At 59.0% G+C, this 22,062-nt stretch overlaps 1 protein-coding gene across 16 annotated transcripts in view; it reads left to right on the forward strand.

The window, feature by feature from the left end:
- The first annotated feature begins 1,499 nt into the window (after window positions 1-1,499).
- The window catches only part of FAH (fumarylacetoacetate hydrolase), a 68,806-nt gene continuing 48,243 nt past the window's right edge, over window positions 1,500-22,062 (forward strand). For 12 of the 16 annotated variants that reach the window (XR_015722057.1, XR_015722058.1, XR_015722056.1 and 9 more), the window contains exons 1-12: window positions 1,500-1,683; window positions 5,909-6,019; window positions 6,943-7,064; window positions 7,556-7,605; window positions 10,187-10,277; window positions 13,467-13,564; window positions 13,668-13,720; window positions 15,951-16,050; window positions 16,763-16,893; window positions 18,485-18,560; window positions 20,418-20,464; window positions 21,932-22,033. Coding sequence is in view for 4 of the 16 variants with exons in the window: in XM_087856580.1 (XP_087712706.1) it covers window positions 1,603-1,683; window positions 5,909-6,019; window positions 6,943-7,064; window positions 7,556-7,605; window positions 10,187-10,277; window positions 13,467-13,564; window positions 13,668-13,720; window positions 15,951-16,050; window positions 16,763-16,893; window positions 18,485-18,560; window positions 20,418-20,464; window positions 20,974-21,189 (1,176 nt within the window). In the remaining 12 variants the exon portion in view is untranslated. Of the gene's footprint in view, window positions 1,684-5,908; window positions 6,020-6,942; window positions 7,065-7,555; window positions 7,606-10,186; window positions 10,278-13,466; window positions 13,565-13,667; window positions 13,721-15,950; window positions 16,051-16,762; window positions 16,894-18,484; window positions 18,561-20,417; window positions 20,465-20,973; window positions 21,251-21,931; window positions 22,034-22,062 lie in introns of those variants that run through there. The other 4 variants (XM_087856580.1, XM_087856578.1, XM_087856579.1 and 1 more) reach the window with 4 other exon arrangements.

The following is a 22,062-nucleotide window of genomic DNA, read 5'->3' on the forward strand; positions in this document are numbered from 1 at the left end:
TTCCGTATGAGTGAAATCACACAGTATTTGTCTCTGTCTGACTTACTTCACTTAGCATAATACCCTCTAGTCCAGCCATGTGCTCGTAAACGACAGGATCTCATTCTTTTTTTTATGACTGATGTGTTTGTGGGTGTGTGTGTGTACCCCACATCTTTATCCATCCATCTGCGGGTGGATACTTGGCTTGGTTGCATATCTTGGCTATCGTAAATAATGCTACAGTGAATGCAGGGGTGCGTGCCTCTTTGTGTTATATTAGCTTGTGAATAACGTAAAAATTCCAAAGCAAATCAAAAAGTCAGTGTTTCAAATACTACTTTGTGTATTGGTAAGTATTGTGCAGCCTGTGCTTTTATAATTCTAACTTTTTAAAACTTTTAACTCTTTAAAAGAATATTAGATTTCTAAGAAATTAGCATTAATATTGTAAATTTGTTTTCAGTCAGTGATGACCACTTTGCTTTTATAATAGTGTTCTCTCCTTTTCTGATTGTCTTCTTCATAAGGAAAAGCAAAACTCAGAAACAAAGGAATGGCTAACATTCTGGTTGGATGTCCCTGGAGGGAAAAATACTTGATTGATGACAAACTCTGTTGCCAGGCATTATTCGACCATCATGCAGGTCCCAGAGTAGGCATGGTTCTTGCCCTCTATTTTTCAGATGCGCAAACTGATGAGGGCAGAGTTTAACTTGCTCAGGGCTAAGCACTTCGTTCGTGTCAGAGGCTGACCTGCACTCTCCATCCATTTAGCTGTGGTCAACTGCCCACAGAATTGGGATGTGAATCTGCCGTCCTTTGTGTCCCCCTCTCCCATCCTTTCTCTAACACAAGCATCTGTGTCCCTGTGTGCCAGGCACAAGCACCCACAGTTAATTCGCTTCTCAGATCCCCTCGATGGAGCAGGAGCGGTGGTCATCCACACTGTGTCCTACGGGGGACAAAGCCCGGGCAGCAGAAGGAGCTTAAGTGGCTCGTCCGAGGTCAAATAGCTTGTCGGCGTCATTTTAACATCAGAACGTGAAATAGCAGGTGAGCTATACTTTTTAGACTTAATTCTCATTAATTTCAGCCTTCCAAAGGCACGCCTGCCCCTGTGGCCCAGAGTGGGAGCGTCGCAGCTGACGGGTCAGCGGGACTCTGGCAGGACTCTCCAAGCCAGGGGGCCGCGTCCACGGAGTCCGGGCAGCCCACGGGACTTCCGCAGAGCCCAGGACACGGGAGGGGTGCGCCGGGCTGGGGTCAGTTCCAGGCGAGGGCTGCTATCGGTGGGGCGCAGGGCCCGGTGCCTGCAGCCGGGCCTCTGTCTCCGGGGGGCGAGGCTCTGCGGGGAAGCCTGTGCAGGGCAGCGAGGACCGCTGAGCATTCCGCGGAGGGGCGCTGCGGGTCCCGGCAGGACCAGGGTGGGGGCGGGGCCGCGGGGACAGGGCAGGGGAGGGGGCGGGGCAGGGGAGGAGCCGGGGTGCGGCGGGGGCGGGGCCGGGGTGGAGCCGCGGGGTCGAGGGGCGGCGCCCTGGGGTCGCGAGCAGAACCACCCGGGGCGAGATCCTGCCTGACCCAGCCGAGTGCCGCCCGCGGCCCCGCTCCCTACTGGCCAGCATGTCCTTCGTCGCGGTGTCCGAGGATTCTGACTTCCCCATCCACAACCTGCCCTACGGCGTCTTTTCCACCCCAGGCAACGTGAGCTACTGCGCTAGGCCTCCGGGCGGGGACGGGACGGTGCCCCTTCCGCTGGGACCCCCGCCCCAACCCCCGAAGCCCGTGGTCAATGCCCAACAGGCAGGACGCTGGCCTGGGGTTCCCCCGCTGGACGCGCCCCAGGGAGGCAGCCCCTCCCCCCAGGTCACTGGGGGCAGGGGGGGTGAGTTGGGGCGGGTGGAGGCTTTGGGGCTGTCTGTTGAGGAGCCTGTGGTTCCTGCCTGGTAACTTTCTAGATGTGCACATAGTTGAGCCGCTGGTCCTCCGTTTGTGCAGGTTTGTGGGAATTAAATGCGAAATGAAGCAGAGCCTACAGCTGTCTCTCCCAGGCAAGCAGGGCCAGTCCAATTACTGTGGGGTTTTTTAAAGATTGTATTTATTTATTTTGGGGGGGAAAGAGAGGGAGAGAGCAAGCAGGGGGAGGGGGAGAGGGAGAGGAAGAAGCAGACTCCTCACTGAGCAGGGAGCCCTAAGGGGGGGGGCTGATCCCAAGACCCTGGGATCATGACCTGAGCCCAAGGCAGACAGACACTTAACCGACGGATCCACCAGTTGCCCCAAGTCAGATTATTGTTACTGAGCAGTTGAAGCGCCTGGTCTTACTGCTTCCACCACAGTTATTGGGGTTTGTTTCCTGTCCCCTAACGCTCTATGGCTGCTTGTTGGTCTGGCAGGTTAGACCCTAATGCTAGAACCGGGGAAATATTGAGGACCTCAGCATTTTTAGTAACTTAGAGGGATATGGCCGGTGAGCTGTGGGCCCCAAATGCCAAGTTAACCTGCCTCTAGCTACCATACTTTCAGCTCGTGGGGTGGGCTCCTGGGCATTCCCTTGCTGGTTGGAAGAAGCCCTTTTGGACAGAAAAAAGGAGCTTTCACTTAGTAAGTGTAGCCTGATTGGTAGAAAGAAATCTTTGAAAACTGGGGATTTATTAATCTGTAAGAAGGTCCCTGGGTGGAGACAGCAGATTCCCTTGGATTTATTCATGGTAGTTTTTGCTCTGTAAACCATAGACGCTCATTATTTGCTCACTCCCAACACTGTTCAGGAAATATTTGCTAAAAGAAGCTCCTGGCGGTCAGCCCTTTCCCCCATGGCAGATCTTTGACCCCAAGTGGCCGGCCTTCTGTGGGCCTGCCTGCAGCAAATGCCTTGGTCTCCGAGAGCCAATGTGTGTTTCACAATGGCCAGGCCTGAGCAAACATTGCGGGGACACAGAAAGTTAACTCTCAGTCCCTTGGAGGGACAGGAATACAATGAGGCAGGTTAACCCTTGACCTGTGTTAGCCAACCATGCTCTGCCCAAGCCACAAGGCCGGTGAGTCTGGACTACTCTGGAATAAACGCCCCTTGGAGGGTGGCTGGTGGCCTTTGGACCCCAGGCCCCTTTGTTGACAAATTAGAATGTGCAGGGAGAGCCACGGCGGGGGGGGGGGGGGGGGTGACGACGCTGGAGACAGCACGCCTTCCCAGGGCCCTCTGAAAAGCACGCAGCCCCTTGGGCATTCTGGAAGGCTCAGGGTGTGCACGTGTGAACAGGCCTCCGCTGAAGCTGTCCTGCCCTCAGTGGACCTTGCAGGGTCGCAGCTGCCTCTGTAGGCTGGTCTTCTTGCCAGGCACTGCCTCCCCACTGCACGCCAGCAGCCAGCTCTTCATAATTCGGGCGGAACGCTAGTGAATTAATCCGATCATTACTTTGTTCATTCTCTTATTCAGGGAATGCCTAAGAACCCCAACTCTGGGCCAGACTTTGGGGGGGTCAGGGATCAAAGACACACGAGACACCCTCCCTCCATCTCAGGGTGCTCATGGATTGGGAGAACACAGGAGACTTTGTGAAGACAGGAATGATGGCCTTGGCGATGGGGGCGCTGCCCGCGGTGGGCTGCAGCCTATGGCCAAGTTGTTAGAATCCCTGTAGTCTGGCCCTGCCTCTGCCTGCTGGCCCTCTGCTCTCCTCAGCCACACCGGCCACCTTTCAGTTTCTGGAACATTCTAAGAGCATTTTTCTGCTCCAGGACCTTAGCACGTATTGTTCCTGCCTTCTGTCTGGAGTACTCTTCCTTCTACTCTGTGCAGGTCTACTCCCCTCTCACTGTTCAGGACTCAGCTTAAATGTCACCTCAGAGAGACATCCCTTAAGCACCCTCACTGAATGAGGCTCCCTGCTGCACCCCAGCCACACCTACTGTCTGTCACCGCACCGTGTGGGGCCTTTGCTTTCGGGCAGCTGGCACCAATCCCTCCCCTGTCCCTGGTGCCTTCGTGTCCTGCTGGTGTGGAGTAGAGGCTTCCTAATTGTTTTTGTCTGAATGGCTGTCTGCCCTGTGTCCGGCCTCAAGATAAGAGATTTAGATATTAATTGAACTCCCACAACAAACCTGCCGTTATGTGTTGTCCCCATTTCATGGAGGAGGAAACCGCGGCTCAGGACGGCTAAGAACCCCACCGCAGGTCTCACAGCCAGTAAGAAGCAGAACTGGAGTTGGACCCCACATGGGAGAGCTTCCAAACCCCATGCTTTTCCATCTTTGTCAGCCTGGGAGTGGGCTGAAGGTTTGGCCTGGACAGCCGTCTGTCAGCTAGGACCCAGCGACAGCGCACGTGCGTTCTCTTACAGTCAGACCAACGGGGTATCTCTTCCGAATTTGTCTCCCTCACGTTAGGCAGGGGACCCTGAGCCCTGAGAGGACTAGGGACTCGTCCCAAGGGACAGGATGGCGAGTGACAGAGCGGATAGGGACTCAGGGGTCCTGGATCCCAGCCGGGAGCCCCTTCCCATCTAGCACTGAAGAATTCAGCTCCCCGAATTTATTGTTCTCATTTTTTATTTTTTTCAAGATTTCATTTTTAAGCAGTCTCCACACCCAGCTTGGGGCTCGAACTGACAACTCCGAGATCAAGAGTCACAGACTCTACTGATGAAGCCAGTCAGGCGCCCCTTCCTGGCACTTAAAGTAGACAGACCCCTGTTTTCAGGGTCTTTGAGTCACAGCTGGGCGCACAAGGGCAGCGTCTGGGCTTCGTTTACGGCTGGGGAAGCTGGCCCTGCGCTTGTCGCTACGTCTTGGAGGTTGCTCAGTGGCATTGGCTCCTTCCTACCTTCAAGGGACCAGGGTCAGAAATGGCCCCAGGGTCTGCCCTGCACACCCTGTGGCGGGTGGCCACTGAGGTCCAAGTGCTCACCAATTGTGTCCATTGCCATTTGCCAGAGGGGGAGACTGAGGCCCAAGGAGTCGGCCGTGCAAGCAGCTGGGAAGGAGTAGCCAGGCCCCCCAGGCAGGGCCGGGTGAGGGTGCGGCTCTGGTCCACCCCGGTCCCAGGGCCTGATGTGCAGGGGAGGTGGCCGCCTCCTCTCAGCCTGCTGAAATGAGCAGCCAGTGGCGAGAAGGCCAGCCTGTCATCCCACCTCTAGGCTCTCTGGAGCTGAAATGGCAAAGCTGGACCCTCAGGAGAGCTGGGAGCCCAGCTCAGGACAGAGCTCCCGGAGGCTGGGTCTGCAGCCATGCTCTCTGGTTTCTTGTTGGCCAGCAAAGCCCAGGGTCCTGGAACAAAAGCCAGGAGGCCGAGGTGAAGACGGGATTTTATGTCGTGGGAAGGAACTTCCCCCCTATGTTTGGAGCAGCTTGGCTTCATGGTCCCTCATGACCTGAGCTCTGCCTGTTTGAGCCAGAGCGGGCCTCATTAATGAAAGCCCCTGACCCTCAGCCCTGTGCCTGGGGCGCTCTCTGCTCTGCGGTGCAAAGAAATTCCCCCGAGGGAAGGCCTAGGTCAATCCTGGGAAGTAATCCAGCTCCTCAGTGAGGTGGTGAGCTCCTCATCACCAGAGGCATTTAAGCAGTACCTGAGGAACTTCTCTGGGGACTTTGCCTCCATAAGGGGCTTGGACTAGGCAGCATGCACCTTCCCCTTTCCAAGGGATAGTTGGATTTATTTCCCATTCAGTGAACATAGATTCTTTTCTTGTCCTAGAAGCAGATAGGATCCCAGGTTCTGCCCGGCCAGAGGTCCCCGGGGCAATCTCTGTCCACTGGGAGACTAAGGGAGTTGGGGGTCGGGCACTGAGGACCCAGTTCCTTGGTCCCTCTTCTTAGAAGGCCGTCTAAAGGTGGGATCCACGAGCTCTTAACTAGACAGATTTTGCAGGTAAATAACCAAGCTTGGCCGAGGCCTTCCCCAATGCTGACAATACTGTCTCCCTCCCAGCCAAGGCCGAGGATCGGCGTGGCCATTGGCGACCAGATCCTGGACCTCAGTGTCATTAAGCACCTCTTCACCGGGCCTGTCCTCTCCAAACAGCAGGATGTCTTCGATCAGGTAGGGCTCCATGCCCCGTTGTGGCTGCTGGATTTATTACGAATGGCACCAGGAAGATGCTCTTCCCTCCCATTTCGGATAAGAGATAGTGCCTTCGGAGGTCTCAGAAACTTTACTTGGGTCAGGCTGCGTGGTTCTGAGACAGGCCGGCAGCAGGCAGCCTGGGGACAGCTCCGGTGGCCTCCTAGGTGGGCAGAGTTTCAGTCTCTGCCGTGCTGGGCCCTTCTCTGGGCTCTTGGAGGAGGCTGTCGGTTCCCAGTTAGTCCCCCCGTCGAGCTGTGGGACCCCTGCCTGTCCGAGGTCGGCGCCGGCCCTCGGGTCTGTAGACAAGGCCAGGGAGCAACGGACGACGCCTTGTGTGCGCCCACCAGTTGGGAGTCAGCCTGAAGTCCACGCCCTGGAAATGGTCGGGTGCTGTGATGTCACCTCCCGTTCGTGGGTCAGGACGGAGGACGGTGTTCATTGAGCACCCCCTGTGTGCCGAGAGTTCCACACACGTCTCTCGTCCGGTCCTCACAACGACCCTCTGGCACAGGACTCGGATCCTTGGTAGATGGTGGGGATCTCCTCTGAAATGAGCCACGATTCTCCCCCGTGGCTAGAAGGATCGGAGCCCTCAGACCCCAGTGCTGCTGCTGTCACACCAACATGGCTATGAACCTCCTGACGGGGGTGTGTGGGGACCGAGCCCCCACAGACGCAGGGAGTGTTTCCGTGGCAGGAACGCAGCCCCCTTCAGCGGCACACAAGGCCCCGTGTCCCCAGCAGCACCCCCGATAGTGGCTCCCAGGCTTTGCCGATCGTGTGCAGACCTGGGGCGAGGGGGTGGGGGGGACGCTTTCCCCAGCTCCAGGGGCGGAGAGAAAGTCCTGGCAGTGCGAGGGCCTCTCCCATGTGCGGTCTGCCCCCTCTGCCCCACGTAGCCCACTCTCAACAGCTTCATGGGCCTGGGCCAGGCCGCCTGGAAGGAGGCGCGAGCATTCTTGCACAACCTGCTATCCGCCAGCCACGCCAGGCTGCGAGACGACGCGGAGCTTCGCAGACGGTGAGGGGCGTGCGGACCTAGGCGGGCGGGGAGAGGGGACAGTGCGGTGACCAGGGCCTTTCGGAGCCACTGCTCGGCTGCCTCCACCTCCTCCAGCCCCTGCCTCCGCTGCATACTGGTGGCAGGGCTCTGGGCCGACTGGGAGGACCCGTGTCTTTGGCCTGGAGGGTCTGGCCAGGTCCGGCCACTGCCCACTCCCTTCCTCATCAGCACCTTCCACGTCTGTGTCTGGTTTCCAGAGAAGGAGTAATTTGGCCCGTTTTCTCGAGAGGAAAATCAGAGCAGAGAGGAGGCATCGGGGCTCTTGTGGGCACATGCCCTCCCCAGGGTGGCCTGCTGCAGCCCAGTCTTGGCCCCAGGCCAGCCTGGGGGTGCTCACTGGAGACTGTGAGCAGGATTCCAGGGCTGGTTTGGGCTGAGCCTACAGTGGGCAGCCAGAGCAGGAACCCCACTTGGTGCTTGACCTTGAAGCCCCTGGTTCTGTGTTGCAGTGCGTTCGCTGCCCAGGACTCTGCTGTGATGCACCTACCGGCCACCATAGGTACGTAGGGCCCCTGTCCCGGAGCGGCTCACGGGGCCAAGACACTGGCTGGCCGGGTCCGGGGTGCCTGCTACCGGGCGGGCTTGGGAGCGGGGCGGGGCTCTGGGCTCTACCCACGCCCGTCATGGACCCAGGCCAGTCTGAAAGCCAGAGCCCTCGCTGGGTGGCTGCTGGCTACTGGGATTTGTGGTTGGCCATCGGCTCCCTTCCCAGCAAATGGCTCTGTCCTCGAGGCTGGAGGGAGTGCTCCCAGCTCATCCGTGAGTCCGAGTCAGGGGTTCGAGGAAAGAGGGTCCTGGAGAGCCCCAGTTTGAGCCCTTGGCCGGGAGTCTGATGAAAGTTCCAGTTGGCAAGTTGCCATTGTGCAGACTCCCTTAGCTGAAGCAGAGGGAGGCTCTGCACCCTCGTCTCCCAGCCCCAGGGTGCTGGCGCACCTGTGAGCTCAGAGGGTTCCAGAACCCGGGGCTGCGGGGCCCTGGCAGGCCTTGTGCTGTGTCTGCCCCGTTTGCTTTTGCGGCCTTCGTCCTAGCACAGCCTCTGGAGGCCTTCCTGGTGGAGAATGGCCTTTCAAAGGACAGGTGCACCAGTCAGGACTTACCCCGTCCTAGGGTTTGAGGGTTGAAGCAGCTTAAGTGTGCAGAGCACAGAGCTCAGGTCAAGCTGCGTGTGTGTAAGAACCCCCCCCCCACTCTGCAGCCCCTGCTTCCTTCCAGGGGCTCTCTCTTCTGCCACCCCTGTGTTCCTGCTTCGGACAGCTTCTCTGGGGCCTGGCGCACAGGGCTGCGACGACACGGTCTGGAGAGTGTGAGGCCGTGTGAGGACTGGTGCAGCCCGGCCTCCTGGCCGGTCCTGAAACACCAGCGCCTCAGCCTGTTTGCTGTCCATCCCTGCGCCCACACCAGGCCACCACCATCCGTCCGTCTCTCTAGTCTTACTTCTAGAAGCTTCATGGAGAGGGAATCACACTGTGCATAAGCCTTCGTGTCCATCCCAACCGGCATTTCCCCCCAATATCACCCTTACTCTTCCTCTTATGTTCCTGGTAATCTGTATTTTGTATGAAGGAAAAAGAAGGTGTTAGTTAAGGCGGTCTCACAAAAATTTCTTTATAAACTGTGGTAAAGTACATGTAACATAAAACTTCCCGTCTGAACGATTCCGAAGTGTACGTTCAGTGGCATCGAGTACACGACACGGTCCCGCCTGTTAGCGTGAGCCTCTGGAACCGCGCACCTGCCCCCGGTGGGGGTGGTGTCGTGTCTGCGCCTCACGCCCGCCGCTGCCGTTGCCCGCCGCTTGTCAGCCATCACGATGCAGACACCCGTATGGAAGCAAGCCGGCGGCGGGCGCTCTGGGACGACGGCGCTGTGACCGCTGTGTGCTGGGCCCCTGCCTGGCCCTGGGGTCCTGCTGCAGTGTGCAGCCCCGAGCTCCTGAGGGTGCGTGCGGGACGGCACACACCTGCCCCGCTCTTCGCGGCTTAGAAGACACCACCTTGCAGTGTTTTGAAGGATGATCATGTGAGAAAGACTCGATCTTTGAGTCTGTTGAGTTGGGATAGCCGCCGCAGGGCCGCGGTGCCCCCACGGGGGCCAAGGGCTCACCTTTGGGGGCCTTTCATATGCCAGACATTAGGATAAGTACTTCATTTACTCACTTACTAACGATTTTATTTTTAAGCAATCTCTACCCCCAACGTGGGGCTTGCAGCTGTGGCCCTGAGATCACGAGTCCCACGCCCCCACTCACGGAGCCAGACGCCCCCATGATACGCACTTTAGACACATTATTTCCTGCTCTGTAAGGTGGTGCCCTGGAGTGTGACCCTTCTTGTTTCTGGTTACGGATTTCTTCTTCCCAAGAATCCCTCAGCTCTTACCTCTGGGATCCGGACATGAAGGCCGTGTGCCCCCTGCTCTACCCACCCCCCCCCATAGAACTTCTCTCCTCGGTCATCACTGCCCTTTCCAGTCTAGACTGGCCTGCCGCCCTGCTTCGTCTCCCCCTCCACCCCTCCCTGCCTACTCCCCTCCCCCTTCTCTCCCTCCTCCTCCTTCCCCTTTCTTCTCCTCCTCCCCCACCTCCTCCCACTCCTCCTCCTCTTCGTCCTCCTGGAGCAGTCCTGCCAGAGAGAGTAGGGAAAGGGCCTCAAAGTGTTGCCAGGATTTGGACTCAGACCAGGGGGGAGAGAAGCCATGCAGGTGGCAGGTGCCGCTCGCAGGTGCAGCTCACGCACAGGCCTGGGGAGCAGAGCCCTGGGTCGGCAGTGGTGAGGTGGGAAGCCCCGGGAAGAGGAGGGGTGTCCAGGGGTCTGTTCCACTCAGTCTTGGCTCCTCGTTCCTTACTTGTCTCTCAGAGGAGAGTTCTCAAAACAAACTGTGAGTGAGGCTCATCGGTGTTGCATTTGCGGCCGAGCTTTGGACGGCGCTGTGGGGGTGCGCTGGCGGGAAGGGCATGTAGGGGTGCACGCGTGGGAAGGGCGGGGCTGGACGCCTGCATGTGCCTCTTCCTCCTGCTCTGAGACCCGCCCTGCCTGTGCTGGGCAGCTGGCCACCGCGGGGTCTCCGGTGTCTCCCCGCAGGTGACTACACGGACTTCTACTCCTCCCGGCAGCACGCCACCAACGTGGGCATCATGTTCCGCGGCAAGGACAAAGCCTTGATGCCCAACTGGTACGTCTGGCCCAGAGTGTGATCAGTGCGCAGGCTGTCTCTCCATTCCCAGCAGCACACTTTCCCAGGAGCTAACAAGTCCCTCTCAGGGTCAAGAGACCGGGGCGGGGGGGGGGGGGGGGCTCCCATGCCCGTGATCCACCACTCCTGGAAACAGAGGGACCACCCCTCTGTCCCTCAAGCCCCTTTGTGCAGAGAACAGGGTTGAAGATCCGTCCCCGAGTGGGTTCGGTCCTTCTAGGCTCCTGTTGTAAGCTGTGTATCACTACCCTGTGGGCACGCCTCGAATCCCAGCCTTCTCCACGCCTGGAACTTTCTGATGCCTGAGAACCGTCAAGTGCGCCCATGCTCTTTATCTGTCGAAGTGTGGGCAGCTCACAGCGTGAGCTGTGTTCATTTCTGGGATCCGCACAGGGGATTCTGGGGTCTCCAAGGCTGTGACCATTAGCCTCATTTCATGGGAGCGAAGACAGGCTGAGGAGGCCTGGCTTGCCCGAGGACAGACAGGGCCAGAGGCACCTCCTAACTCCCAGGTCAGGGCCACGCCCCACTGGGAACACGGAGCCCAGATCATTGCCCCTTTGTTCCACGTTGTCCCCTGGATGTGGGGGTTACTTAGAACATGGTGGTAGGTGCACAGCCCAGGCCGGGTGCCGCCAGCCATGCACAGGCCGGGGAATGTCCGTCAGACTCAAGGTGAGGAAGGAGGAAGGAAAGAGACAGCAGGCTAACCACCTAGAGAAGTGAAGCAACAAGGCCAAGGTTGCAGAGCAGGACGCATGGGTCTGGGAGAGCAGGTGTGCAGCGAGACCAGGCTCTGCCCCGGGCAGGCTCCAGGCTGAGTGGGGGAGCCGGGCCATTTCCGTCTGCCGATGAGAGCAAATGGGCTTCTCTCCGGATGTTGGAGGCGAGGTTGCCCATGGCTGTGCCTTTGTCACTCTCTGCATATATCCTTTATTAATACAGGGTATGTGTTCATATCGTGATTAAGCCTGGCTTGCCCTCCCCGCCCCCACCCTCTGAGTCCCTCCTCCCGGAGCAAAACTCTTGTCCGTTTTCCATATTCTTTCACAGACATTCTGGCCTTCTCTTTGCCAGCTTTTCTATGCAACCCCTGCTCTCCTACTAATTTGAAAGAATGTTTCATATGTAATAGAAATGAACCCTTTGCTATCACGCATAGTAAATACTTTCTCCCAGCGTGACATCTTTTTACTTTGCTCTCTTTCCTGATACAGAAGCTTTATACTTTTATAAAGTCAAACATGTCCATCATTTTTTAATTTTAATTTTTTTTAAGATTTTATTTATTTGAGCGAGAAAGAGAGGAGAGCAAGCAAGAGAGCATGACTGGGGATAGAGGGGCAGAGGGAGAAGCAGACCCCTGCTGAGCAGGGAACCCCACACGGAGCTCGATCCCAGGACCCCGGGGATCATAACCTGAGCTGAAGGCAGACGCCTACCCGACTGAGCCACCCAGGAGCCCCTGTCCCTCATTTTTTTTTTTTAAAGATTTTATTTATTTACTTGACAGAGATAGAGACAGCCAGCGAGAAAGGGAACACAAGCAGGGGGAGTGGGAGAGGAAGAAGCAGGCTCATAGCGGAAGAGCCTGATGTGGGGCTCGATCCCATAACGCCGGGATCATGCCCTGAGCCGAAGGCAGACGCTTAACCGCTGTGCCACCCAGGCGCCCCTATCCCTCATTTTTTTAAATGACATTGGCTTTCATGTCATCCTGAGGCTTTTTCCAGCCCAAGAATTGGAAGATAGTCTTTGTGCTTTGCTCCTGGCACGTACTGTAGCCTCACTTTGTACAGATTTAGAGGTGTGCCCCACCTGGAACTTCCCTGTGCGCGTGACGGGGGGTGTGGGTCTGCATTCGGCTCCTGGACGGCCATAGATTGCTCTAAACCCGTGACCTATGACAAGAGAATGAATACCTCGGGGTTCTGGGGGCCGGAGCCTGGGGCCGAGGTTCTGGGGCTGAGCTCCCTCCGGAACGTCCGGGCGACAGTCTGGGCCCTCGCTGCTCCAGCTCCAGGAGGCTGCAGGGGGCCCCGGGCCTGACTCTGCCTGGCTTCCTGTTGTCACTGGATTTAGGGCCCCCGGATGATCCTGGATGACCTCATCTCAGGACCCTTAACGCAGACCCTTTTCCACAATAAGGTCACCTTCCCATTTTCTGGGGGATGGGACGGGGACATGATCTTGGGGGGCCCACTGTACGGTGTGACTCGTGCAGACATTTGTCAGGCGTTCATCACGTGCTGTGCTGTGACTGACAGTCGCGGTCACATTGCTTGGCTGTCCGTCCCTAGCGCATCAGACTTTTAACTCCCTTTCTCCTGTGTTTTGATATTTGGGAGCTCTTTCCTTTTTCACTTGTCTGTCTTAGAGACAGAGCTCTTGGCTGTGTTCCTGCTGCCCTGTGCGGCTTTGCCGTCAGGCCGGCCGGGTCGGGCGCCCAGGGCCAGCGCGTCACACTGCGTGACCTCAATCAAGCCCTGGATGCTCTCCTCTCTGCTCCGGGCTGAGTTCGCGCCCTGCTGGCTGGCGGCACCTGCGGCTGGGGGCGGGGAAGATCTGGGAAGAGTCTGAAGAGGGACCCTGTGTGGTGCCGGCCTGTTCTGAGCACCATGTACGCTGGCGGCTGGTACTGTCCCCGTGGGTTGTGGCGTCGGCTCCTGGCTGGTGCTGGAGACGAGGATGGAGGAACCCCTGTAAGTGCCCAGCTCTGCGGCACTAAGTGCCCCCACACCACGGTGCGCCTGTCGGCACCATCCACCTCCAGAGCGTTCTCACTGGGACAACGGACGCTCTGTCCCCGTTAAGCACTAGCTGGCCAGGCCCCCCGCCCCGGCTCTGGGCACCACCATGCTCTCCGGGATGGCACAGAGGCGGAATCGTGCTGGCCCTTCTGAGCCGGGCCGCGTGGCGTCGCTGAGGCTCACCGGAGTCAGGGCGCGGGCCGGCATGTCCTCCCGCGTTAGTGCTCGCTGGTCCTCCTGTGTGCTGTGTGTAGACCACACTTTGCTTATCCCTCTGCCCGTGGACGGATGGTTGGGACTACCTTTGGGTTTTAGAACCACGTGTGTATGTGTGGACTCCTTTTTGTTTTTAGTTCTAAAAACTAGAAATTTATTTTGCAGCATGTAACAGTTAGCGTCCTTCCTCCTCCTTTCTCAGGCTGCAGCTTCCCGTGGGCTACCATGGCCGCGCCTCCTCCGTCGTGGTGTCCGGCACCCCGATCCGCAGGCCCATGGGGCAGATGAGCCCCGATGACTGTAAGTGGCCCCAGCGCCCAGGCCTCACTGGTTCCCGCTCTGTGTGCCCATGGTCCCGTGGCCCGGCACCCACGACAGCCTCTCTGTCCTGCCGCTCTTGCAGCTAAGCCTCCTGTCTACGGCGCCTGCAAGCTCTTGGACATGGAGCTGGAGATGGTAAGCCAGGCCTCGGTCTCTGCACGGGCGTCCCATGGCAGCAGCGCTCCCCGGAAGGGCTGCCCGGGGTCCCTGCCTGGGGTCCCGGCCTGGCTGCCCCCGGGACAGTCCATCCTCGCACGGCTTCCGTTTTGTGAACTTGCTGAGTTAACCGCTAGCGTCCCCCGCAGTACCCGCAGAGCTGGTGGGGGTCATGAGCGGACACGCAGAGAGTGGCGGAGAATTGGCGTCCCCAGCGTGTGTGTGCCACGCTCTGCCTTCTCGGTCCCGCTCACGCTGTGGACACGTGCTCTGCGCACTACTGAAAGCCGCGTTATTTTGCATCTTTGTGCTTATTTTGGGGGGGGTGCTTTCGCTGTTTTAAGTTGCCCCTTGAGTGTGGTGCTGTAGTGTCGTCTGGTGTTGGCGACGCGCCCTCCGGGGACACGTCTGGACTGCACAGCCCGCCTCCGGGCGGGACCCAGCCGGCACTCACGCACTTGTGTTCCTGAGTCAGCAGTCGATGTCGGACAAGGTGCCCTCAGACAGAAACACATGCGAAACACGGTTAGGTATCGATTGGCTGAGGTAGGCCCGGTATTTTCCGTAGGAGCTGAGGGTCTGCACCTGCTAATCCCGCGTGTGTATTCTGTATCGATAGACTATACGTGACAAGGGTCACACCTGTCCCAGCCGCCCCGCAGCTATGGTTGGGCCCGCGCAATCTCAGAAACGTGGCTGTTTTAGGGCTGCATGGTTTTTTAAATTAAGGGGTTTTTATTTTGAGATACCTGTAGGTGACATGCAGTTGTAAGAAATAACACGGAGAGATCCTGAACGCCTTCCACACACTCTCCCCCAGGCGTAACGTCCCGCACGGCAGTACCTACCATCGCTTCACCCCCAGGATGCTGACATTCATCCCCGAGGACCCCTCACGCTGCAGGGCTCTGCATGTTACTGGGGACACTGAACTCTGGGAAGTCCCCGAGGCGAGGGGACGAAGGGGAGGGGGGAGGAGCTGAACTGAACGGGAGGACCCTGGTGCAGCTCGCAGGATGATCAGAGGGCAGGTAGTGGAGCCAGGCCCAGTGGGGGGCATGCAGGCAGGCGGGTAGCCGGGGGCTTCCCTCCACCGGCATCTATGGGGAGCTTCTCCTCATGGCAGGTGGAGGAGAAGGGATTGTGGGGCCGCCTGGTAGGGGCCATGGCACTGAGAAGCCAGGGCCGGCTGGAGGCAGGCTGGAGTTCCCTGTCCCTCCAGTCCTGCCCTGTGATTCCTGGGGTTCCGTCCAGAGGCAGGAATGTATGGTCACTTCCAAACAGCAAGGCCTTCCCCGCCAGCCCTCAGCCCCCTGCAGCGAGGGTGCCATGGGGGCCCCAGGAGGAGCCCTGCCAGCGCAGAGGCACGGAGCGGGGCCCTCTGCAGGCCTGTGCTCTGCCTGTGTTGGTCCTGTCGGGGGTGGACAGCAGGCCGAGGAGAGGCAGAAAGTCGGTGTGCGGAGACGGTGCGGGGCGGGCGGGATGGGGAGCGCAGATGATCTGCACTTGATGCTGATAAGATTCTATAGAAATTGGTGCCCGTGGGCTTTTTTTAAATCTTGATGAAAAGACTTGCAGTGTTTAAACACTGTCACAGAGCAAACTGTGACAGGTTTTGCAAATGTCACGGCTGATCCTGTGTGTGCCTGACAGTCGTCCCCCCATTTTCCCCTGCGATGATGTCTTGGGATTCTGCTGGTTTCCGAGGCCCTTGCTGGTGATGTCTCTCTGCAGAGGGGGAGGGCAGCGGGTGGGGGTGTGGGGGATGCCCCCCCCCGCCACGGCCCTCCTGGCTGCATTACGGAGGCAGGCTTCTCATTTTTCGTGACACGAGTACACACCCAGATATTTCTGTCTCCCATAAGCCCGGCGTAGCTGTCAGATCTTGAAATGCAGCCTGTGGGGGTGCGTGCAGAGGTGCAGGGGAAGGAGCGGGGTGGCCTGGGGCTTGATGAGGGAGGGAGCAGGGCAGCCATGGGATTGGGCCGGTTGGAGGCCTTGGGGGGTGCCGGCTGCATCCTGCCGCTCCCCACTCTCCCGAGGTGACCAGCTCTCAGCTCAAGCACAGTCCACGACTTAGAAATGCAGTGAATTCGCAGCCTGGGCCGGTCCCCGGTGGCAGTCTTGGTCCCTGGCCTGGGTTTGGAAATGCCTGCCCTCTGCCCTCCAGACCAGTGCCCTGATTCTAACCAACTGTTCCCCGCGTCAGGCTTTCTTTGTAGGCCCTGGGAACAACTTTGGAGAGCCGATCCCCATCTCCAGGGCCCACGAGCACATTTTTGGAATGGTCCTTATGAACGACTGGAGTGGTAATTATTGGGGTGTGGGTGCCCTGCTCTGGCTGAAGACTGGGTGCTGGGGACCGTGTCACAGAAGCCGTGGATGGTTTCGGGGTCTGGTGCTGTTCAGAGGTGGGGAGCGCGGCTCGGTGTCTCGCGGACTTCTCGGCTCTGAGCCCCTGGGTTCCGATCTCCAGTGTTCCTGTAAGCTAACCAGGAACAAGGCTGACGTCACAGCTGGCGTTTCTGAGCACCTCTGTGCCAGGCCCTGTGCTGAACCCCCACAAGGCGCCGGTCACCTTAGCGTTCCCCTTTCACGGGTGAGGAACTGAGGCCCAGGGAGATTGCAGTTAGTTGCTGAGCTGAGATTTCAAACGAAAGCAGCTCAGTGTCCCAGTGGCTCCCGACCTCTAGGCCGCATGCCTGAGCCCCAGGAAGTGTCTGCCCCGCCGCCACCCCCCCGGGGGGGGGGGGTAGAGGATGAACTTCCAGCCCCCTCCTGGGGGAATGCCTCCCTGCCCTTTGGTCATCGTTCTCTTTGCTGTAACCTGGCACAGTGACCTCGAAGGACCTCTGTCCTTGGCCCTGAATGCTGTTGCCTGTGGTCCCTGTGGTCCCGGGCAGTCTGGCCGAGGCCAGAGCTCCGTGCAGTGTGGCGGTCCTCCTCATTGGGGGGAAGAACGGAGTCTTGGGCGAGGCCCTGGGCAGCCTTTGTAAGCCCTGATTGGCCCTTCTCTTGCAGCTCGGGACATTCAGAAGTGGGAGTATGTCCCTCTTGGGCCGTTCCTTGGGAAGAGTTTTGGAACCACCATCTCTCCATGGGTGGTGCCCATGGAGGCCCTCATGCCCTTTGCCGTGCCCAACCCGGAGCAGGTAAGCGGTCCCTCTGCGGGAAGCTGCACACCCGGGTGCCTCTGCCCCTGCGGCTGCTTGGCACCGGGCATCCACACTGTCTGAATGTGCAGGGAAGCTCCGTGCCCCCCATCTGCCTGCTGGGGGGCCCTTTGCAGTGACCTCAGGTGGGCCTGGCACAATCCTTCTGCCTGTGCATTCTCCACTCCCTGCACAGTTCTTGGGGGGAAACACAGAATTCTGTACCCTTCGGAATCCTCTGAGGCCCGAGGCCAGAAGAGAAGGGGTCCTGGCCAGGGCCACCATCCTGCACAGCTTTGCTAAGTTCTGCTCTGTGCGGTGGCGCCCCCTGGAGTCCAACTGGTAGAATGCAGCCTGGAGCCTGGCAGCAGGGAGTCCTGGTCCTAGCACCACTTCACGCCCCCACCCCGTCCCATCAGCGGCCAGAGCCCCTTGTGACCTCTCCAGCATGGATCTGCGGCAGCCCCCTGCTGCTCCTGGTGCTCCGTCCCCCTGCCTCCCCTGTCTTCCCGAGGCCTGCGATGCTCTCAGCCCTTTGCCGTCCCCCCCCACACACACTGTCCTGGGGCACCTGCACCCACACTGCCCTCTTGTGCTCATGTCTGCTGCGCTGAAAGCAGACTGGGAGTTTTTCCCTTCGAGCCGATTCCTCACGAAGCAGCTCCCCTCACTCTTCTTGCAGGCCGTGCTGCACCCCTCCCACCTCTCCACACCTCCCTGTCCTGGGAGGTCTCCTATCAGCCTTCCTGAGAGCCAGCCCTTCCCAAACACCCTCCCCGTGGGGTCTTCACAACTCTTGCTACTTTGCCTGTCATTTGATGTTTTCCTTTAAAGCCGCTCCCGTTTTTTTGTTGTTGTTGTTTTTGTTTTTGTTTTTAAGACAATTTTTTTTTAAAGATTTATTTATTTATTCGACAGAGATAGAGACAGCCAGTGAGAGAGGGAACACAAGCAGGGGGAGTGGGAGAGGAAGAAGCAGGCTCATAGCGGAGGAGCCTGATGTGGGGCTCGATCCCACAACGCCGGGATCACGCCCTGAGCCGAAGGCAGACGCTTAACCGCTGTGCCACCCAGGTGCCCCAAGCCGCTCCCGTTTTTAAACTCAAATAATGTGTTTAGAAAAGGAAGGATCTTTTATTTGTTTGTTTATACTTTATATTTCTATTGGTGTCACTAGCCACCAAATTAATCATAAAAAGAAACGCGTAACTGTTACAGTCACCCCAGACTACTCGTGTGTGGCATGTCTGGCAACACTGCTGTGGGCTGCCGTGTGGACTCCGTGGCCTGGCCGTCGGGCTGCCTCCACCGGGTCCTGCACCAACAGTGCGTTCCTGCTCCCTGGCTTTCTGGGGCGTCTCTGATCTGACCCCTGTGCCCTTGACCTGCGGATGCTCTCCCCGCCCCCCCCCCCCCGCCAGCTTCTTTCCAGAGACTAGCGCATGTGACCACCCTGGTCCCTATCGTGTGGGGGCCTCCTTTGGCCTAGGGGGGATCCCCTGTGTGGAGGGAGCAGTGCTGGTGCGCTGTGGGACCCCCCCGGGCCAGCGCCATCTGTCAGCAGCCCCTGTGCTGTGCTCTGCCCTCACAGGACCCCAAGCCCCTGCCGTATCTCCGTCACGACCGGCCCTACACATTCGACATTAACCTCTCTGTCACTCTGAAAGGTACTGTCGTGGAGCTGGAGGGTGTGTCCAGGGCTCGGTGGGCTCAGGTGGCCAGGTGCCATTGTCCCATTGCTCCTGAGCCCCTGGGGGGCGGGGGCGGTGAGAGGGCATCACCTGCTGTGTCCCTGGAGCTGTGGAGGGTCCTGCAAAGGGAAGAGAGGGGGACGGGGTGCCCTTTGCTCAGAGGACACCACAGGAGCCCGCAGGACGTTAGCGGCCTGTCACTGCCAGAAAGCACGGAGCCCAGGGCCTCCCTCCTCTGCCTGCATCCCCTCGTCCGCACCGCAGCCAGGGGTCTGTTCAGCCTCCGCTCACTCGCGCACCACCAGTGACCCCCCGCCCCGGGCCCATGTTCCATCCGGGGCCTGTTGGAAAGCCTGGCTCTGCTCTCTGGGGCTGCACAGCTGGCCCCCACACTCCACCCTGGGTCAGCCCTGAGAGCCTCACGGACGGGGCCCACGTGCCCTGGAGGCTCTTGGGCTCGGCTCCTTTAATAGGCAGGTAGAGCGTTAGTGTAAAGAGCGTGGCTCTGCAGGCCGTGGCTGGGGTCCACCCTCCACCCCTGCTCAGCTGTGGGGCTCTGCAGGCTGTGCCAGCCCTGCTTATCTGTGGGGCTCTGCAGGCCATGGCTGGGGTCCACCTGGGGCCTGCTCAACTATGGGCAAATGGCTGAGCCGGTCTGTGCCCCGGTGCGTCATCTGTAAAATGGGCCAGTAATGGCACTGACATGACCATGTGGTTGTGAGGGTTAAGGAGGTGGACGGGCTCTGTAAAGGTCTAGAGCAGAACCAGTACCTAGGAAGAGGCTGGTGTCATTTCTGTTCCTGTAGGGGCCCTTGGGGCTGGGGGCGGGTTTGCCCAGGGGCTGCACACAGAGCCCTGGCCACACTCTGGCTTGGATCTGTCTCCTCCTCTTCTCCGGTGTATGCACGCCAGGCTTGGCTCGCCTGCCCCCTCCAGCATCCCCACCCTTCATGGAGGTGGTTCCCCCGCAGAAGGGGACAGAGCTGTCACCAAGGGAGCAGGACACCCCCCAGAGGAAGGGGCTTCAGGAAACACCCCACAGCTGCAATCTAGTGCCCTCCGAGATCTATGCCGGCCCTGTCCTTTCATGTTATGCTGTAGGAAGATGAGGCTCAGGGAGGAAAAGGGGTTCACCCCAAGTTGCTTAGGGGAGCTACTGGCCAGGCTGAGAGGAAAACCTGGTGTCGTTGGATCTGGGCTTGTCTCCTCCTACCCACAGACCCTCTTGGGGGCCCACTTCTGTCTTATGTTCATCTGCTGGCCTGGAAACATCCAGGGGAATGCCCTGTTGGGGAAGGAACGGTATTATCAAGAAGGCGCGGTGTCCAGAGACTTAGAAAGACCTGGAAGGGGAGGACTGCGTACAGGGATGGCTTCCAAGACCCCTCTCCGCCCCAGTCCCGAACATGCTGTTCTGACGGCCCCAGTTGAGATCTGGGTGACAGGTGTAGGCCCTGACCTGACCAGGGGCCGTGGGGCACACCTTCCTGTGCAGCCTCAGAGGGGAAGCCAGGGCCAAGGATTCTGAGGGAGTAACGGGCCTTGTAGGTGTGAGCACGGTTGGGAAACAGAACAGCCGTGACCCGCGGCCCTGCCTGTCCTAGCTGCTTCGTAAATACCGCTGAAGTGCGTTGTAAACCGGACGTGGCCCGTTGGGGGAGAGGCAGGTGGGTTTCTACGTGCTCGGGCTGGAGATTATCACTGCGGTGCACATCCCCCGGCTCCGGTGTTCACCGTTTCACAGGCCACAAAACCGCTTACCTTACAAGTGTGCCCCCCGTCCCGATCCATGGAGCGAAGTCCCCTTGTCGATGCTACTTGTGTTTCCAACAGGAGAAGGAATGAGCCAGGCAGCCACCATCTGCAAGTCCAATTTTAAGGTGAGCTTTGAAGCTGGGCAGACTGCTTCTCGGAAGTGTGGGACGTGGGGTGGTCCTTCCGGGAAGAACGGGAGGCTCGCATCCATTCTGGGATATGGTGATGGCTCGGGGCGTGGCCTGGAGCTTCCATGGCCCTGTTCCTTTCCAAAGAGGCCACGAGGCCACAGAGACTCCTCCAGATGCAGGCTGTGTAGACATGACCAGCAATTTTCTTGGGGGAGCGACCAATGTTCCTAACAGGGTCTAGTCTGCGGCTTCTTCTGTCCTGGCAGGGGAGTGGATTGAGCCAAGTGACTTATGTCTGTTTTAACTGAGCTGCTCATTGAAGCCTTACTCACACAGAGGAAAATGCACAAATTCTAGGTGCCCAGCTCAATTAATTTTCACAAAGTCCACACCCCTGTGTGGCCAGCACCTGCCGGGCAATGGGAGATTTGCAGGCCTCCGCTGCCCCCCTTCCGTCCCCTCCAGTCACGTCTGTCACGTAGCACATGTGTCTATATACGCAGCCCAGAAGGACTTGCAGACACTTTCCCCAGGAGCTCGAGCCCGCCCGCATGCACCCCGCAGCCCGTCAGCCTCCCGGCTGTCCTGGCCGGCACGGCCGCGGTGCGCCTTCTCCCTTGGGCTGCTCCGAGCGTGGTGGTGTCAGTCTGCGTCTCCCTGAGCAGTCCCGCAGCTGGGCCCCTTCTCGTGTGTTCACTGAGCATGTAAGCGTCCTCTGAATCAATGTAGTCCTGTTGCCTCTAGTTTCCCTTCTAACTGGACCTTGTTCTGGGCTCCTTAGGCAGCTAGGAAATCAGGGGGCCTCCTCAAGGGGGCTCTTGGGCAAGAACCTGTTTCTAAGTTCTCCTGTGTCCGCATGTGCAGCTCCAAGAGTGGCAGATCTAAGAAGCTGTGGGCTCGGAGAGGCGTGGGCTGGCACTGCGTCTGAGCGTCTTGGCCCCGTGGTCCTTGGCCCCCTTCCCCAGGCAGAGCTCCCTGCATGCTCCTTCGTTCCTGGGCCTGCCCAGACATCCTGTTGGCTCTATGCTTCAAGGCCCAGGGAGGTGGGGTGGACGTGGGGGGAGGAATGCCAGTGAGCTCTTTGCTCATTAGAAGCCTCTGCTGTGATGAGGTCCTGAAGCATGCCAACTCAGGACCCAAGGGTATTCGCAGGGCAGCGTCTGATTGCAGACAGATGGGCAGGTTGCAGACTGAGCGTCTGAGCAGGGAGAAGGTCTGCCTTCCTGGAGAAGGCAGGTTGGGGAGCCTGAGGGAGCAGGGGAGCCGAGGCCAGTGCACAGCGGGGAGGGAGGGGGGACCCCAGGAGGACAGCTTGTGGTTGCTGTGAGCGACCGGGCGAGCTGGTTGGGGCACCAGGAGAGAGCCCGGGGAGGCTGTCTGTCACGAGCGGCTGTGTGAGCTGCCAACCAGGAGGCTGGGGTGAGCCACCTGCCCTGTCCCCCTCTGTGTCCCTGCCCTCAGTATATGTACTGGACGATGCTCCAGCAGCTGACCCACCACACCGTCAATGGCTGCAACCTGCGCCCAGGGGACCTGCTGGCTTCTGGAACCATCAGCGGGCCGGTGAGTCTCCGATGCCTTGGGCGCTGTCC

This window comes from Ursus americanus, chromosome 28 (assembly GCF_024610735.1).
Source record: "Ursus americanus isolate L20-20 chromosome 28, mUrsAme1.1.p, whole genome shotgun sequence".
Classification (NCBI taxonomy): domain Eukaryota; kingdom Metazoa; phylum Chordata; class Mammalia; order Carnivora; family Ursidae; genus Ursus; species Ursus americanus.